General features: G+C 46.4%; 1 protein-coding gene across 1 annotated transcript in view; it reads right to left on the bottom strand.

Moving 5' to 3' along the window:
* Window positions 1–16,694, bottom strand: part of LOC119426031 (collagen alpha-1(XXVIII) chain) — a 168,683-nt gene that overhangs the window by 10,792 nt on the left and 141,197 nt on the right. The window contains exons 8-11 of the mRNA XM_037693591.1: window positions 8,047–8,115; window positions 7,896–7,964; window positions 5,151–5,219; window positions 4,991–5,071 (exon numbers count right to left, since the gene is read on the bottom strand). Of these exons, the coding sequence (XP_037549519.1) occupies window positions 4,991–5,071; window positions 5,151–5,219; window positions 7,896–7,964; window positions 8,047–8,115 (288 nt within the window). The remainder of the gene's footprint in view (window positions 1–4,990; window positions 5,072–5,150; window positions 5,220–7,895; window positions 7,965–8,046; window positions 8,116–16,694) is intronic.

The raw sequence follows: 16,694 nt of genomic DNA, 5'->3' as shown, positions 1-16,694 counted from the left end.
GTCATGGAACGAGCCGTTACATCACGTAGGTAAAAGCGAATAAATGAGCAGGGTGTTGACCATGCAGCCGCAGTGCAAATGTCCTGCATTGACATACCATTATGCAGAGCAGTCCAAGATGCGATATCCCTGGTCGAGTGTGCTTAGAGGTTGACAGGAGGCCCTAAATCTGATGCTCTGTAGGCTTCAGAAAAGGCCTCACACAGCCAGTGTGACAAGCGCTGGATGGATAACGGCGACCTGCAGAAGCATCTCTATAATGCACAAACAATTGTTGAGTTTGAAACGCATTGCAGCTGTGCGCGTTATGTAACACGTCAACGCCCGCACCGGGCAGAGAAGATGAAAAGATGCTTCCTCTTCTGATCTGTGGGGGGGAAAGAGACCCCTCCAACGATATCACTCTTGATTTAAAAGAGCTCGTGATGTTTTAGGCATAAAAGCTGGGTTGGTCTTAAATCAGCTGAGCTGCCCGTCAGCCTAAATTCTAAGGCATGACGAAGCAACAGAGAGGGCAGATAATTACTTACCCTCTTAGCGGGTGTTAAAGCCAGCAGCAGGGCTGTTTAAAAAGACAAGAATTTTAAGTGAAAACCTGATCCAGAGGCTCAATTGGAGCTTTGATCAGGGCTCGCAAGACCAGCGTTAAATCCCACTGTGGAGCAAGTGGACGTGAAGCAGGCCTGTGTCTCTGAACATCTTTTAGAAAAACGCTTCATCAGCGGGTGATTAAAAGCTGTTCTGTCTCCGAAACCTTCGTGGCAGGAATAGATGACTGCAACGTACGTTAAAGCGTACTGAATGCCAACTCCCTATCCATCAGCTGTTGTAGAAAAACAACACGCCGCCTAAAAGGCATGAGGTGGCCTCTAAACCTTCTCTGTACACCAGCGCTGAAAAGCCGTCCCCTTTGATGTGTACAGAACTGTGGTAGATGCAGCACGTGAATCTTGAATTGTGCACACTGAATCCTGAGGGAGACCCATCCTCTAAGTGGGACCGCTCAGCGGTCAGACCCACAGGTGCTGACCTATTTCTGGGTAACTCTTGGTCGCTCCTCCTGCCTGAAGGAGAGCATCCTCCCTCCACGGCAGTTCCACGGCGACCCGACAACAGACGTTGTAGGCCTGGGAACCATGGTGCGTTCACACGCCGGGAGCCACCAGGAGAGCTGTCAATCCCTCCTCCTGAACCTCGGTTCAGGAACCGTAAAAAACAGAGGAGGTGGGGGAAAAAACGCGTACAAAAGCGTTTTGGGCCACGGGCTGTGAGCAAATGCGTCCCCCCCCAGCGATGGATCGTCTCGCGGGCTCAGGGAAAACCATAGTTGACACTGAGCATTCTTCTCGCGTCGCAAACAGGTCCACAGCTGCTTTGCCAACTTCTGCTACGTCTGAAAACATCAGATCTGGATGGAGGGTCCGGTCCACGTGACGTGGGCCGCCCCTGGACGTCCCATCTGCCCCTCTGTTCAGAACACCGGATATGTAAAACCGCTCTAATAGAGAGCAGGTTTTGATGAGCCCAACACAGTAGCTTTCGCGCAATGTGTAACATCTGGGCTGAACGCACACCCTTTGATGGTTATGTACGCAGCAGTCATCATGTTGTCTGTGTGAATCAACACGTGTTGATTCTGTAGCACGGGAGCAAAGTGTTGAATCATATTCAGTGCTGTGCGACACTTCAAAACAATGATGTGGGCTGATGTGTAGTGGGGCCACAGCGCCCCTACTGCTTGAGATAGGCATCCCCCCCCCCCCCCCAGCCTGACAGCAACGTGTCCGTGAAGACTGACCCGTGACGTGGGTCTGCTGAGGGGGACTCCCTCTGACAGAAAACAAGGTGTTTCCCCAGAGTCGGAGGTCTGCTCTCACAGAGGAAGGGACAATGATCATCCGTCGTTGTTTTACTGGATCCACATGCAGAACCACCTCTGGAGGCGTCTCATGTGAAACAAACCAGCGGGACCACTGTGTGAGTGACATCATTTCCAACAGCTTCATGACGGAGACAGCTGTTATCACTTGCCAGGTCTTATGATGACGGGACCGTTTTTATAACTCCTCTGAATGGAGGGGTTCGGGTTGCAAACTGTAACTTGTACCATTTGCATAAAACCTTGTCCATCCATCTGAAAAACGGCGAGCATGTTTTAGCCACTCTACGTAACGTTCGTAGGGTGAATGTGCGTTAAGTGATGTGTCATGTTTTGTACGGCTGTCAGCAGTCCGCCCCTCAACCGCCGTCATGCGTCGCGGGAATGTTTTCTGTGTGATCCCGGGCGAGACTTGAGCTGAGGCGAAGCGTGTGACAGCTGATGACGCGGTGGGGCTGCGCGTTTGACGTCGCTGTGCGAACGTTGAAAAGGCGGAGGGCGTGACTTCATTTACGCCGTGCTGTTGGAGTGAAGGCTGCTAGCCCCGCGGAAGCACACGTTGTTCTCTGGAGGGACGCGCGCCGCTCTCGCTGGAGGGGCGCGCGCTGGAGGGAGGCGGGACTCATTACCGGGTTCTTTCAGCTGCTTCACGTTTAAGCTGCGGTGAGCTGCCGAAAGCTGAGACGCGGTGGGTGACGGCTGCCCGCGTTTGATTCGTTGAGACGGGTGTCGTTTCTTGTGAGAGAGAAGGACCTCCACCCGAACCAGCCTGCGGACCACATTTACACCGATGTGAGCTGGTTAGCGCCGGCAGCTGTGTGTGTGCGCCAGCATCAACGCAGCGCCGTTGGATGGAGGCTGTTCATTTAGTGATCGACTCGTCATGTCTAGAGCGGCGGTGAGTTAAAAACCTTATTTAAGGACACCGGCTCATGTGGAGACTGTTCCATCCTACGAGTGCGAGTTGACACCGCTTGAGTGAGGATCGTGCAGTTCTAGTTGATAACGAGTTATTTTCGCTTACCGTTGTGCCGTGATCGACTCGTCATGTCTAGAGCGACGGTGAGTTTAAAAACCTTTAATTAAGGACACCGGCTCATGTGTGGAAGCTGTTCTGTGATCGACTCGTCATGTCTTAGAGCGACGGTGAGTTTAAAAACCTTATTTAAGGACACCGGCTCGTGTGTGGGGCTGTTTCATCCCACGAGTGCGAGTTGACATCGCTTGAGTGAAAATCGTGCAGCTCGGGATTATAACGAGTTATTTTAACTTACCATTGTGCCCTGTAAGCGACTAGTAATGTCTTGGAGCGGCGGTGAGTTTAAAAAACCTTATTAAGGACACCGGCTCTTAATGTGTGCGGCCACTGCGAGCTCATCCGGGCTTACAGACTGGCTAAAAAACAGACACTTTGATCATTAATGATGATTTATTTCAACTTTCGTGTCACTTTTACACACACCCTCCGGAGACCGTCATTTTGAGAAACTTCTCTCTCATGAGCTCTGCGATTGTTTGCCCAGAGCGCTGTCTTGCAGGCGAACTCTGGGGAAACGCTGAGCTGCAGGTTGCCGGAGTGAAGAGGGCTGGATTCTGACGGGCGGGGCTGGTGGTGGAACTCAGCGAGAGCCGCGGCCGTGGAAAAGTCGAAGCTTGCTCGCGACGGTCCCTCCAGCGGGACGGGGTGGGCCGCGCGGCTTGATGAGGTGGCGCACAGCCTCTGGCACCTCCTCCGACTGTTTCACTTCGCCAGCATGGTTTGAAGCTGCTCTGAACAGCGCGTTCGCGATGGGCTCCATCAGGTCTTGTGCAGTTTCTCTGGCAGCGAGGGGAGTAACGAAGCCAGGTGGATCTTTGGATCATCGTCATCCGCGCTGCAGTCCTCGACAGGCAAACCGTGGGAGAGGCACATATGTTGAGCTGGCGTCAGCTGCCTTACAGAGGGAGTTCTTTGTCTCCAAGGCAGGTCTGCGGCCTTCAGTCCCTTGGACATGCTATATGCTAGCAGCGCACGTTGTTGCTAACTGCGGCTGCCTGAAAATACATCGGTGGGCTCGATTGGAGAGCGTGGTCGCCGTCTGGTTCGTGTTCCTCCGGAGGGACGGGACGCTGCTCCGACCTGGGCAGCTTCGCACCGGAAGCTTCCGCGAGGCTTGGCTCCAGGAGGGTTACCGAGGAATAGCCCCGCTCGGTGAATCCCTCAACTCTGGTGATGGGAGCGGACTGGGGACCGACTCCTCCAATCTACCAGGAAAGAACCGTCTGTGGCCTCGCCCGTCGAACGTCCTGTTGGAGCGCGAGGCCGTATGGATCAAGACGGTGAGCCACAGTGGAGCCCAGTGAAAAACAACCTTCCCGCCGATCATCCGAACTGGCGGGAAAAGGCGAGGGACGTAGAAAAAAGGGGGTCCCTTCATGTCAGCCTCCTCCTGGGTTCCGCCGGGCAACCGAGAGGGCGCTGTCGGCCGGGAGCGGTGTGATCGCCGATGCGAAACGAGGTGGGATGGGGTGAGCATTCACTCAGCCCCCCTCCACCTACACTACGCTCCCCAGGAGGGAATGAGCAGCGGGGGCTGCAGCTGAGCACGCCTTGCCGCGGGGGAACCATCCGGTTCGCCCCGAGGGTCGGCGATAAGAGGAAAAAATACAAGATGGCGTTGTCCAGCGTGTAGTGACCTGTCACTGGGAAATGTTCCCAGACGCTTACCTTGGAATAAGACTGCTCGTCATCTTCTCCTCGGGGAGGAGAACTCACCGGACGACCGGAGGTCGACTGCCGGGCCAAGCATCCTTCACAAAGGTTGGTCATTTACACAATTTATCCTCTTTGTTCTTCTGACAGTGCTATATTAGCTCGCTGAAGAAAAAATGGGAGCCGATTTCCCGCTCTTAACGTAATTTATACGGACCGGGTGGGGCCCACACAGCAGGTGGGCGTGGACTAAATTTTTTTCAGTGCTTATGCTCTGCATAACGGGATAAACCCATCAGCGACAGCCTTAAAGGGCGAAGCCTATATGAAATAGAACGGAAAGAGCTTTTGGTCATCAGACCACTTTTTGGAAACTCTTGAGGACTTTTTTTTTTTTAGTTTTATAAAAACTATGTTACCAGTGGTCCTGGGTGGCCAGGTGCTCCATGGTCTCCTTTGTCTCCGTGTCTTCCCCTGTCTCCAGGATGTCCTTCATCACCCTGCAAGTAGGACAGTTATTTGGAGCAGCGGCACCTGACTGCAGGAAACCAGTCCCATATGGAGAATGAGTTGTTGTACCTTCTCCCCAGGAAAATCGTCCCTTCGTACCCCTCTGGGGCCCGTAAACCCCTGAAGTCCAGGCTCCCCCTAGGAATAAAAAAAATGATGAAATACTTATAACAACATGAGTGCTGTGCTTTCTTTGAAGTCAAACATTTCAGACTGATGGATTTGATGAAGCTAAGGGCTCCAGAAATGTAAATGGTAAATGGACTGTACTTATACAGCTCTTTTCTATCTTATCGAGACACTCAAATCTCTTTACAACAATCTGTGCCCTCATTTACCCATTCATACAGCACTCTACTAGATCTATGAAAAGAATAATCAGTTCTTTATCACATTCATACACCTATGGGACACACATTGGAGGCAATGAGGGGTTCAGTGTCTTGCCCAGGGACACTTCAGCATTTGATTGCTGGTGGAATTTAACCCCTAACTCTTGCATTGGGAGACGACTGCTCTAACTACTCAGACACAGTCGCCCCAATGTCATGAGTAAACCACAAGGCAAATGCCATCACATCTGGATTCAGAAAGCCGTCACAAAGGAAACTGAGCAGTTCATAGTTTACATTAGAATATGCTGGTGAAGATTCTCAGTCATCCAGGACATGATGAATTCAAAAAGCGTTCAATACAAAAACAACTGGACTTTATTTGTAACAGAAGACGTTTCGCTCCTCATCCAAGGAGTTTTCTCAATTCAAAGAGCAGTGAGTGTGGGGTTCAGGTTATAAGGCTGAGATAAGATAGACATACATATCTAGATTTGACAAATCATACCTCAACACCTTAACAGTAGGGGTTTCTTAAAGGTCTTTGTTACTCTAATTCACAGATAAGACACCCTCTGTTCCCATCAAGTGTGAAAACTGGCTGAGAATCAGGGTGCATTCACACCAGCTCTGTTTAGTCCGCTTTAATCGAACTCTAGCTCGTTTTCCTAGAAAGTCCGGTTTGTTTGGGGAGGTGTGAACGCGCCATCGAACTCTGTCACGGAAAAAAAGGCAAACTCTGGCCTGGCCTAAAACCTAGGTCTTGGTCCGGTAAAAGAGAACTCCAGCGCGGTTCAAGTACAGTGTGAATGCAAACAGACCGGGCCCCGCTCCACAAGTAAGAAGTGGAGTGCAACGCAGGGCAAACAAACACGCATTTCTCTTACCTTATATGGAGCCGTCAGCTGTCTTGTGTGAAAAACAACATTCTCCATGGTCTTCTGCCTCATCTTCTGCTCATTCTGAGTCCATTTTTGAAAAATGACTAAATATAACTCCTAAAACTGCTAAAACTTGATGCCACTCCGTTTTAGTTTTTATTTCCAGAAGAAGAAGTGTCTTCAGAGGTTTTTGTGTCGTTTCTTTCAGTAGTTCTTGGTGCAGCGTCCCCACAGGCGAGCGAGGGAATAGGTTGGTTCAACAGGTTGGCTCGACTGCACAGTGCAGTGTGAATGCAAACGCAACAGCTCAAATGTAAACAAAATGTCATGAATATTGGTCCCCAACCGAACTGAGTCTACCGGACTATCAGGTGTGAATGCACCCTCAGTCTTAAAGTTGCATTATAAGTTTTTGAAAGTGGAAATCTGAGGCCTCTTCCTCTGTTAGGAGATGTTTTTTTCTCTTTTTACATAAATTGCTTCCTTCACCCCCCTCTCAAACCATCTGTGTTCTCGGTCCAAAATGTGCACATTTTGGTCCTCAAAAGAGTGTCCCTTATCTGTGAGGTGGAGGTGAACAGCTGAGTCTTGTCCTGAGGAACTGGCTCTCCTGTGTTGAGTCATGCGTCCTCTTTTGAGGATCAAAATGTGCACATTTTGGGCCAAGAACACAGATGGTTTGAGAGGGGGGTGAAGGAAGCAATTTATGTAAAAAGAGAAAAAACATTTCTTAACAGAGGAGGAGGCCTCAGATTTCCACTTTCAAAAACATATAATGCAACTTTACAACTGATTCCAAGCCAGTTTTCACACCTGATGGGAACAGAGGGGCCTCATCCGTGAATTAGAGAAACAAAGACCTTAAGAAACCCCTACTGTTAAGGTGTTGAGGTGTGAATTGTCAAATCTACATATGTATGTGTATCTTATCTCACTCAGCCTTATAACCTGAACCCTTCACTCACTGCTCTTTGAATTGAGAAAGCCCCTCGGATGAGGAGTGAAACGTCTTCTGTTACAAATAAAGTCCAGTTGTTTCTGTTTTGAACGTTTTTTGAATTTATCATGTCCTGAATGGGGCAGCACGGTGGCGCAACTGGTAGTGCTGCTGCCTCTCAGCGAGCAGGTCCTTGGTTCAAACCCCGGTCCATGGGCCTTCTGGGTGGAGTTTGCATGCTCTCTCCGTGTATGCGTGGGTTTTCTCCGGGTGCTCCGGTTTCCTCCCACAGACCAAAAACATGCATGTTAGGCTGATTGGTAACTCTAAATTGTCCCTAGGTGTGAGTGAGAGAGTGAATGGTTGTTTGTCTCGTTTGTCTCTATCTGGCTCTGTGATGGACTTGCAACCCGTCCAGGGTGTACCCCGCCCCTCGATTGCTGGACATGGGCACCAGCGACCCCTGTGATCCAAAATGGAATAAGCGGGTAAAAGATAATGTATGGATGGATGGATGTCCTGGATGACTGAAAATCTTCACCAGCATATGAATGTTATGCTACGTTCAGGCTCAAGCTTCCCTTACAAAAGAGGTCTGACTTCTGTGGGATTTGCCTGGTGAAATAAAGGTTAATAATAATAATAATAATAATAATAATGATACCTTTGGTCCCAAAATGCCTTCTCCTGGAAGACCTGACGTGCCGGGTGGGCCAGGTTGACCTGTGGAACCCTAAAGGATATTAAAGGCATAAAAGGATAATGTAAAACAAAAATATGTTTCATAAAGATACATTTTTCATCCACATACTGACCTTTGGACCACCAAGTCCAATTCCAGTATGACCTGAAGGTCCTGGGACACCTGGTAAACCTTTGTCTCCCTGAGACAGAGATCGAGAAAAGAAACAAAACTGTTGACTACTTTTGTCTCTTCTTCAAACTAAATTTAACATTCATTGTATTTGCCTCGGGCAGAACGGTGGCGCAACTGGTAGAGCTGCTGCCTCTCAGCGAGCAGGTCCTTGGTTCAAACCCCGGTCCAGGGGCCTTTCTGGGTGGAGTTTGCATGTTCTCTCCGTGCATACGTAGGTTTTCTCCGGGTGCTCCGGTTTCCTCTCACAGACCAAAAACATGCATTTTAGGCTGATTGGTGACTCTAAATTGTCCCTAGGTGTGAGTGAGAGAGTGAATGGTTGTTTGTCTCGTTTGTCTCTATGTGGCCCTGTGATTGACTTGCGACCTGTCCAGGGTGTACCCCGCCCCTCGCACAGTGATTGCTGGACATGGGCACCAGCAACCCCCGTGACCCAAAATGGAATAAACGGGTAAAGAAAATGGATGGATGGATGGATGGATGTATCTGCCTCTGAAAGGATTAGCCGACATTCACCTTGATTTATCCTAACCCGTTATCCCTTGCTGTAAATTTACAGTTACAGTAGGTACTAAATAAATTATCAAAGAACCAAACATTTTATTTATGGTATGTGAGTAAAAATGTAAAGCATTAAGGGAACATTATTTTGGCATCAGACTCTAAGTTATTGTATTTTTGTGTATTTGCAGTAATTTACTGTGATCATATGCAGCACCTGGTATGTTACTGATGTTCTCCGATGGTCTTTATTCTAGTTTTATAGTCAAACACAAATTTCCCAGTAAACATGAACATTTTCTCAATAGGAACGTAAATGCTTGGCATTATAGATACCATATTTTTAGGTGTTTAAGCCATGTTTTTTTGCAAAATGTACATGCTCTGCGACTTGTAGGCCGAAGCAACATATCGATGGATTTTTTTCCCCATATTTATAAACCTTTTTTTTTTTTGGCTGAGATATGACCGTTTTCATTCATTCTGACTGGAAAAAAAAATTCAGCAGTACCAGTTTCAGCCTCTTGATGGCAGCAGAGTAGTAATAGCAGTGTGGCATGCTGTTGCATCATGTGATAGGTAAAACATGGCTATAATGAAAAAGTCAAAAAAGTTCAAGACAAACACAATTAGACTTTATATATTATATTTTATGTTATTGTTTTTTCTTGAACTTTTTTGAATTCATCATGTCATGGAGGACTGAGAATCTTCACCAGCTTTTAATAATCGGTTTGCCATAGTCTCCCCGCTTTGATTCTGCTTACTGCTTGTACCGACCGTCAAACCAGCTGCACCGCCCCAGCAAAATGCAGCTAATTTGACCATTAAAGTGCATTTTTAAGGAAACGTTAAACTGAGACACACCTTTGATATAATTTCGAGCAAAGAAACAATTGTTTTAGGTGCTTTTCTTGTGAAATTTTTCAAGAAACGAGACGCGTTCCTCCTTCCTGATTTCCTCCCTGTCTGTGCACTCCCGGACCACCGAGGCAGCAAAACTATTTTTGAAATTCAGCTGATTTGACCATTAAAGTGCATTTTTTAAGCAAATGTTACACTGAGACACACCTTTGCTATAATTTCGCCAAAACAAACAACTGATTTTAGGTGTTCATCTTGTTAAATTTGCACAGTGATTTGTCGTGTGCATGCGTTTACTTCTGCATATCGGGTTTTGAAATACAGCTGATTTGACCGTCAAAGTGCATTTATTAAGCAAAAGTTAGAGTGAGATACACCTTTCCTATAATTTCAAGCAAACAAATAATTGTTTTTAAGTGTTAATCTTGTTAAATTCTTGTTAATGTCCTTCTATTTTAACGAGTATCCGGTAAACCTTAGATAGTAATTTGGGAGGGTTAAGATTAAGGAGTTCTAATACACTTGTTGGTATTTCAATCCTAGTGTTATTAAGGTTAAATTTTATCAGGCCCACAGGTGAGCTAAGTTCGGTCCACCAATGGGTTCACTTTTTTTTAAACAAAACTAGAGTTTTAACTATAAAACAAAGTAACTTAATGATAAGAACTACTGGATATCTGACCCCTGAGCGCTTGGCTTTCAGTAACTGTGGCCCCCTGGGCAGTTTAGTTGAATAGTCCTGGTTTAATGCTTGTAACACTGGAGGTAAATTAACTGGCATTTGTAAATAAAATGTAAAGCACAGCTTGGTAAGGTGTCTGATCTGCTGAAGGTGAACGGTGTCACAGCTATTCTTTTTTTTCTTCTTCTTTTCCTTTTTCCTTTGTTTAAATTATTTTCTCCATTACGTTTGTCTGTTACCACATCACTTCATCATTCTTTTTTATTCTTTACCACTGTTAAGATATTTTTAATCTAGACTGGTCCTATAGTTTTGATCTGCCCAGAGATGGGATTATAATGAAATTATGACCCGGTTCTGACTGGGTTAAACTGGGCCAGCAAACTATTAAGAGAGTCTCCTTGGGATTCAATATCTGTCACGGAATAGAGTTTGATCTGCTTGCTACATCACAAAGAGGCTTTGAAACACCGCCTCATATTTCCTAACACGTCAGTCCACACAAGACCACACTTAGCCACGCCCCTCATACACTGATAGGCTGAGCTCCCCTTCTGCAAAGGAGGAGTCATAGGACCCCATAAATTAGTGATGACACGGGACTTCGAGGCTCTTCCGGGTCTGTGAACGTGTCAAAGTCCGGAGAGTCCAGCGTTGTAAAACTGTAATCTTTTCCTGCCTTTTTTAATATAATTGATAAAACTTAATTGATGTCTCATTGATTTATTGATAATATGAGTTGCCACTTCTGAGAGAGATAGAACCAGAGGAAGCGGTGGGGGCTGGCTGAGGGTCCAGGGTCAGAGAGGGAGCCTGAGGCCCACAGCTAGCCGTAGCTAGCTGCAGTGACTGACGACCCGCAGTCAGCTCCCAAAAAGCAACACCACCCAACAAACATTTACACACAAGCACACCAAAACACACACGCACGCACGCACGCACACACACACACACACACACAACAGAGAACTTTATATCTTTCAGCTTCTCTCACACCTAGCATCTACTCAATATTCTTGTATCGTTCCACTTCAAACATCACTGTGTGTTTCTAAACATCTAAACAGGCAACCTCAAGCAATAACTGATTTTAGTTGGATCTGTTTGTTGTCTGTATGTTGACATGGAACCAGTACTCAACAAAAAAGATTAGGAATTTTAAACCAGCTTAAAAGACTGCAGTCTACTAACCAGACTCCCCTATCATGAGAAAAAGAAATAGACTTGATGTTCCCTCACCCAGACATGGGTCACCGGGGCCCCACTCTAGAGCAAGGCCTGGAGGTGGGGCACGCGGGCGAGCGCCTGGTGGCCGGGCTTTTACCCGTGGAGCTCGGCTGGGCACAGCCCGAAGAGGAGACGTCGATCCCCCTTCACATTGGCTCACCACCTGTGGGAGGGCCCAAAGGGGTCGGGTACAATATGGGATGGATGGTGGCCGAGGGTGGGGACCCTGGCGGTCTGATCCTTGGCTACAGAAGCTGGCTATTGGGACGTGGATTGTCACTTCACTGGTGGGGAAGGAGCCTGAGCTGGTGTGTGAGGTTAAATGGTAAATGGACTGTATTTATATAGCACCTTTCTATCTTATGGAAATACTCAAAGCACTTTACACTACAATCTGTGTCCTCATTTACCCAGTCATACAGCACTCTACTACTTTGTAGATCTCTACAAAGCTAATTGAACAAATCATTCTAAAGAGACTAATCAGAGCTTTATCACATTCATACACCGATGGGACACACATCGGAGGAAACTAGGGGTTCAGCGTCTTGCCCAGGGACACTTCGGCATGTGACTGCTGGTGGATTCGAACCCCCAACTCTTGCATTGGAGGACGACTGCTCTAACCACTCAGCCACAGCCGCCCCCAAAGGTTGAGAGGTTCCGGCTAGAAATAGTCGGACTCACCTCTACGCATGGCTCTATTGGGTGTTTTTGGCCTGTGGGACATTGGAAGCAGCTGATGGGTATAGGCAGTCCAAGCGACATGTGGCTCGGGTGGTTGCTGACGCAAAAACTCAGGCATGGGAGGAGTTCAGAGAGGCCATGGAGAATGACTTCTGCATGGCTTTGAGGCGATTCTGGTCCACCATCCGGCGTCTCGGGGGGGGGGGGGGGGGGGTATACCACCAACACTGTTTATAGTGGGGGTGGTGTGCTACTGACTTCAACTCGGGATGTCGTGGGTCAGTGGGCAGAATATTTTGAAGACCTCTTCAATCCTACCGGCACGTCTTTCACTGAGGAAGCGGAGCCTGGGGACTCTGGGTCCCAGGCTCCGGGCCCTCCAATTTCTGGTGCTGAGGTCATCGAGGTTGTTAAAAAACTCCTTGGTGGCAGGGCCCCAGGGGTGAATGAGATTTGCCTGGAGTTCCTTAAGGCTCTGGATGCTGTAGGGTTGTGTTGGCTTACGCGACTCTGCAATATTGCGTGGACATCGGGGGAAGTTCCCCTGGATTGGCAGACCGGGGTGGTGGTCTCCCTATTCAAAAAGGGGGACCATAGAGTGTGTTCCAAATACAGGTGGATCACGCTCTTAAGTCTCCCTGATAAGGTCTATTCGGGGGTTGTGGAGAGGAGGGTCCGTCGTATAGTTGAACCTTGGATTCAGGAGGAGCAGTGCAGTTTTCATCCTGGTCGTGGAACACTGGACCAGTTCTACACTCTCAGCAAGGTCCTGGAAGGTGCGTTTGCCCAACCGGTCTACATGTGCTTTGTGGACTTGGAGAAGGCGTTCGACCGCGTCCCTCGGGGACCCCTATGGGGGTTACTCTGGGAGTATGGGTACCCGGCCCTTTGATATGGGCTGTTAGGTCCCTGTATGACCGGTGTCAGAGCCTGGTCCGATATTGCCGACAGTAAGTCAGGCTTGTTTCCGGTGAGAGTTGGACTCCGCCAAGGTTGCCCTTTGTCACCGATTCTGTTCTTAACTTTTATGGACAGAATTTCTAGGCGTAGCCAACGTGTTGAGGGGATCCGTTTTGGTGGCCTTGGGATCGCATCTCTGCTTTTTGCAGATGATGCGGTCCTATTGGCTTCATCAGATCGTGATCTACAGCTTTCGCTAAAGCAGTTCGCAGCCGAGTGTGACACAGCTGGGATGAAGATCAGTTCCTCCAAATCCGAGGCCTATGGTCTTGAACCGGAAAAGGGTAGAGTACCCTCTCTGGGTCAGGGAGGAGGTCCTGCCCCAAGTGGAGGAGTTCAAGTATCTTGTGGTCTTGTTCACAAATGAGGGAAAAATGGCACGTGAGATCGATAGGCAGATAGATGCAGTGTCTGCAGTGAAGCGGGCGTTGTACAGGTCTGTCGTGGTGAAGAGAGAGCTGAGTCAAAAGGCAAAGCTCTCAATTTACAGATTGATCTACGTTCCTACCCTCATCTATGGTCATGAGCTTTGGGTTGTGACCGAAAGAATGAACTCTTAGATACAAGCGGCCAAAATGAATTTTCTCCGCAGGATATCTGGGCTGTCCCTTAGAGATAGGGTGAGAAGCTCGATCATCTGGGATGGACTCAGAGTAGAGCTGCTGCTTCTCCACATCAAGAGGAGCCAGTTGAGGTGGCTCGGGCATCTGGTTAGGATACCTCCTGCATGCCTCCCTGGTGAGGTGTTCCGGACACGTCCCACTGGTAGGAGACCCAGAGGAAGACCCAAAACACGCTGGAGGGACTATGTTTCTCGGCTGGCCTGGGAACGCCTCGGGATTCCCCCGGAGGTACTGGCTCAAGTGTCTGGGGAGAGAGAAGTCTGGGCCTCCCTACTTAAGCTGCTACCCCGTGACCCGACCCCGGATAAGCGGAAGAAAATGGATGGATGGATGGATGGATGTTTCTCAGCACTGTCTGATCACTTGGATTGCTCACTTATACTTGGAAGTGACCTCAACTTTGGTCTAAATGAAGATTTAGACAGATGTAGTACAGCAGGAACTCAGCGCAGTTGGCAGTCCATAAATATAGTTAAACTGTACATGAGTGACTATGGACTTTGCAATGCATGGCCATCTCTTCACCTGAACCGTAGAGAGTATACTTTCTACTCACCCTTCTATCACTCTTACTCTCGTCTGGATTATTTTTTAGTCAGCAGCTCGTTGTTGATGGACATCTCGGACACTGAGATCTACCCTATAGTTGTCAATGACCATGCTCCTGTCTCTAACTCTAGCAAACAGAAAAGAAATCCCAAAAAGTATTGTCTGGAGATTTAAAATATCATTGCTTGAGGATGAATATTTTATCAAATATTTTACAGAAGAGTGGGCTTCATATCTGGAGTATAATGACTTGCCTGGAACATTAACATATGTTCTCTCGGAGACAGGGAAAGCAGTGATGAGAAGTAAAATGATCTCATTCTCATCCCATAAGAAAAAAGAAATGAACATATTCAGGAATTAGAAGAAACCATTAAATTGTTAGAAGCCTCCCAAGATGAAGACATGCTGAACAAAATGTGTAAAGCAAAATTAGAATTAAATGAACTTATTAACAAAAAATCTCAATTCTTAATACAAAGACTTCGAAAAGAAAACTTTGAGCAGAACCATACAACTCAGAAAAGAAAACTTTTAGCAGAACAATACATCAGGTAGCTTTCTAGCAAAACAGCTTAAAATAAAAAAGGAAAAAAACAACTATTCTTGGTGTTAAAGACTTGACTGGGAATACTGTTTATGATCCTGAAAGAACAACATTTTCAGAGATTTTTATAAAGCTTTATACTTACCCCAGATAAACCCATCAGATAATAAAATTGATCAATTTCTGGATAAAATAACACTTCCTAAATTATCAGATAGTCAATCAATGGAGCTAGACTCACCACTGACACCAGTGGAACTCCAGGAAGCCCTCAAAAGCATGTCCAATAAAAAGGCTCCAGGTCCAGATGGATTTCCAACAGAGTTCTACAAAGAATTCTTGAATATCCTGGCACCACCATTTCACAGAATGCTACAGGAAACTGAGAAAAATAACAGACTTCCAGAAAATATAAACTCAGCCAACATTAGTCTCCTGTTAAAACCAGGCAAAGACCCTGTATTACCTACCAGTTATCGTCCCATATCCCTAATCAATGTTGATCTTAAAATAATTTGTAACGCCCTCTCAAAAAAATTGGAAAAGGTAACTCCTCTCATAATGTATCCTGACCAAACTGGTTTTATAAAAGGGAGGCATTCATCCACAAATTCACGCAGATTATTTAATTTAATAGATTATTCTTATAGTAAAAACACTGAAACTGCAATATTCTCTCTAGATGCAGAAAAAGCTTTTGATAAGAGTTAACTGGAAATTTTTATTTGCAGCCTTGTATAAATTTGGTTTTGGAAATTTCATAAACTGGTTAAAAATAGTATACAGTTCCTCATCAGCATGCATTAGGAAAAATATCAAATATCTGCTAGCTTTCTTCTGCAAAGGGGCACCAGGCAGGGATGTCCACTCTCCCCCTCACCATTTGCTAGTTTCATTGAACCGTTAGCCGCAGCAATCAGGCAAACTACAGATATTAAAGGCATACAATGCAATAACAGAGCACAAAATCAGTCTATATGCTGATGATGTGTTGCTCTTCCTCCAGCATTCACAAACCTCCCTCTCTCAGGTTAATGGATTGATAAACTTTTTTTCAAGTTTCAGATTACTCTATAAACTGGATAAAATCCACAGTTCTACCAATTAATTGCCATTTCAACAATTCACTTATGTAGAGATATACCTACGTCCCTGAATGTCATTTTATAACAGACTTTTATTTCTGGTAACTGAGTAGTTCATTCTGTAAAGATGTTTCTGAAAAAGGAAAAAAGGAAACTCCTCTCCCTTTAACAACGGAGACATTCCACCCCCGTTTCAGACCCTGGGACAGTTTAAACCTTGTTTTCAGCATCTCTAACTCTGGAAAGTGTCAAAAGAGACTTTTGTGGTTTGCAAGACAACCGAAGATCCAATAAATCGGAATAAAATTGGAACGCCCTTCCTGTGAACCCCAAAAATGGACGTTTGAGTTAACACAGATCACCCAGGATGTCCTGGTATCACCTTGTACCAACCTCCAACCAAACTGTCCTTCAACAATCATAAATAACAGAAAGGCCTTGTCTCTGTTCAAAGGGATTCCAGCCTTGACACTTGGGTCCCCTTTCCTGCATGCAGAAAACGGACAGACTTTTATTCACATTCTAGAAGTAATACTGTTTTTCTGTAATTGTTTACTGTGAATAACTAAATAACTTGCTATGCGTGTTTCTCCTGCAGTTGACAAGAACCTGTGTAGCCCAAAAGTTTACAAACTTGTTTTCTGTTTACAAGGTTAAAGTGTCTTTATTGGTTTTAACCTCATTTAAAGTTGATAAGTGTCTTAAGTGGTTTTATTTGATGACTTTTTCAACAGAGCAGATTAAAATAATACTTTATTTAGTTGATAAAGTTCAGCCCTTCCATTCTGATTGGTTCAAATTGACCACCTGTCATGACTCGAGGAACCCAGATGGAGCGAAACCAGAAAAGACAAGACTTGA

This window comes from Nematolebias whitei, chromosome 19 (genome assembly GCF_014905685.2).
Source record: "Nematolebias whitei isolate Nwh7 chromosome 19, NemWhi1, whole genome shotgun sequence".
Classification (NCBI taxonomy): domain Eukaryota; kingdom Metazoa; phylum Chordata; class Actinopteri; order Cyprinodontiformes; family Rivulidae; genus Nematolebias; species Nematolebias whitei.
Note: the sequence above shows the minus strand (reverse complement) of the source record. Positions and strands in the feature narration are given on the sequence as shown.